Genomic DNA, 2,041 nt, shown 5'->3' with positions numbered 1-2,041 from the left:
ACACACACACACACACACACACACACACACACACACACACACACACACCGGAACTTGGCGCGCCCCACCTGTCACGTCTCAATTCCCCACCAGTGGGTCGCGCCACACACTTTGAGAACCGCGGCACTAAAGAGTGCTGCTATATTGAATAAGGCTGATTATGGGTCAGAACCAAACTAATAACTGTCTGGTTCTGTCTATCTTCTGTACATCTGTACGAAAAAACAAAAAACAAAAACCTTCTCTAGATTTCTTAGTTCAGGAACCATCATGTCACACTGTTAGACTTTTAGAGCCTAAAAACAGACTAATCCTCTTCTTAACTTAAACAATGTCATCAGTGTTAGGCCCTGTGTTAAATAAATGTTGCTGTTGTTGTGACCTTCTTTGTCTGGTTCTGAACAGGAGCCAGTGTTAATGCAGGCAGAGGAGGTGAAAGCCCTCTGCATGCAGCAGCCAGACAGGACTGTGCAGATCTGGTGTCGGTTCTACTGGACCATGGAGCTGAAGCCAAGCTCAGAGACGGTAACGGACGGCGGCCTGTAGATCTAGCCCCCCCTGGTGGAGAGACGCACCAGCTCCTTGTGGCATTTGAAGGTACGCCTGCAGTGATTTTAAGTTGAATTTAACCTGGATGGTCAGATTAGAGGAACCTGCTCTGTTTGTCTCTAGGTTCCCCCCGGAGTCTCTGCCAGCTGTGTCGTCTGCGGATCAGGGATATGATGGGGCCAACCAGGATCAAGCTGCTTCCTCTGCTCCCACTTCCTTCACTTCTTACTCGATATCTGGAGCACATGTAGAGCAATGCAGGCTGCATGTTAGCATCTGTATTTCTAAGTCTAGATGTAGTGAGTGGAGTTAGTACTTCCTGCCAGCATGTCACCATGGATTAAACTGGATGAAGGAACCACAGTCCACCCTGAAGATGCATGTCATCTCCCCACACTCACTTTATCCTCCCTGTAACTGGAGACTTTTTAAATTTTTTTGTTTGACAGTATTTTTGCTCTGGATTATAACATCTACCTGGATGTTCTTTGGGAATATTTCTTTTTTTTTTTTTATGTCAGGATAGTTGTACATTTGTCCATAATAAAATGCTTATTTTATCTTGGTGACATTTTCAGCAATCAGACGGTGTAGATGTGTCTGCATTTGAAGCATAAAGTGAAATATTAGGAAGGAAGTTCATTTTTCCTATTTCCCCTGATTTAAGTAGGTGAGACAACTTGCTAATGGAATAAGATGATTTACATTTAAAATAAAAAACGTATTTACAATATCTGATTATATGGGTTAACATACTCATTCCAATAGCAGAGCATCTTATTAATCAGCTCATATTAATAGCAAATGCATTTACGTATTTTAAGAATTTTCTACTAATTTTAGATCAGTGTTTGTAGGTGATCCTGGAATGCATTAGGCTTCCCCCAGAGGGGAAGGAGGAGGCGTCTGGGGAGAAGGTCAGGGTGTTTCTGCTGACCCGCTCTCCCCTAAAACGGAAGACGACTAGTTTTTGATTGGATGATATGAATCTGTTTCCGTTACTGTTTCACTTAGGCAGTCAAAGTTTCGAATGAGAAATGTTGGCAGTTCGTAAAGGTTACCAATGAGTAAGGTTTTTATTGAAATAAGGCTGATTTTGCCCTATTTAAGCTAATTTAAAGCAGTTTCTTATCCTCTTCTACATCCCTAGATCAGATCATAAAGAGATACCTACATAAAATAAAGCAGGTACAGTTTAAAGTCTTATAGTAATTTTCTTTACAACTCTAGCAAATAAATCAGATATTTTTGAAGAGTGAACTGTAGGGGACTTGACACCTAGATACAAGCTTGAAAATTAGGAGAAAGGAAGAAACTTTGAGACAGCAATATATGGTTTATTATATTATAGTGGAATTATTTGAGATGGGATTTTACATGTTGAAAATATAGAACAACAATTTGGTCCTTAACAGGGTCTTTAACTTGTTTTTTAACAGGATATATACTCATTGTATATTGTTTATATAATGTGAAAATATAAACCCTCTTG

The 2,041-nt window shown here is 40.1% G+C and overlaps 1 protein-coding gene across 1 annotated transcript in view; it reads left to right on the top strand.

Annotated features, from left to right (window-relative positions):
* LOC107080808 (ankyrin repeat and SOCS box protein 5-like) overlaps positions 1-1,335 on the top strand; it is a 2,515-nt gene extending 1,180 nt beyond the window's left edge. Inside the window, exons 2-3 of the mRNA XM_015369013.1 lie at positions 406-597; positions 673-1,335. Of these exons, the coding sequence (XP_015224499.1) occupies positions 406-597; positions 673-800 (320 nt within the window). The 3' untranslated portion in view covers positions 801-1,335. The remainder of the gene's footprint in view (positions 1-405; positions 598-672) is intronic.
* The last annotated feature ends 706 nt before the right edge of the window (positions 1,336-2,041 follow it).

This window comes from Cyprinodon variegatus, unplaced genomic scaffold (genome assembly GCF_000732505.1).
Source record: "Cyprinodon variegatus isolate N-32 unplaced genomic scaffold, C_variegatus-1.0 Scaffold2355, whole genome shotgun sequence".
Classification (NCBI taxonomy): Eukaryota; Metazoa; Chordata; class Actinopteri; order Cyprinodontiformes; family Cyprinodontidae; genus Cyprinodon; species Cyprinodon variegatus.
The sequence above is the reverse complement of the archived record's forward strand: the minus strand, read 5'-3'. Positions and strand labels throughout refer to the sequence as shown.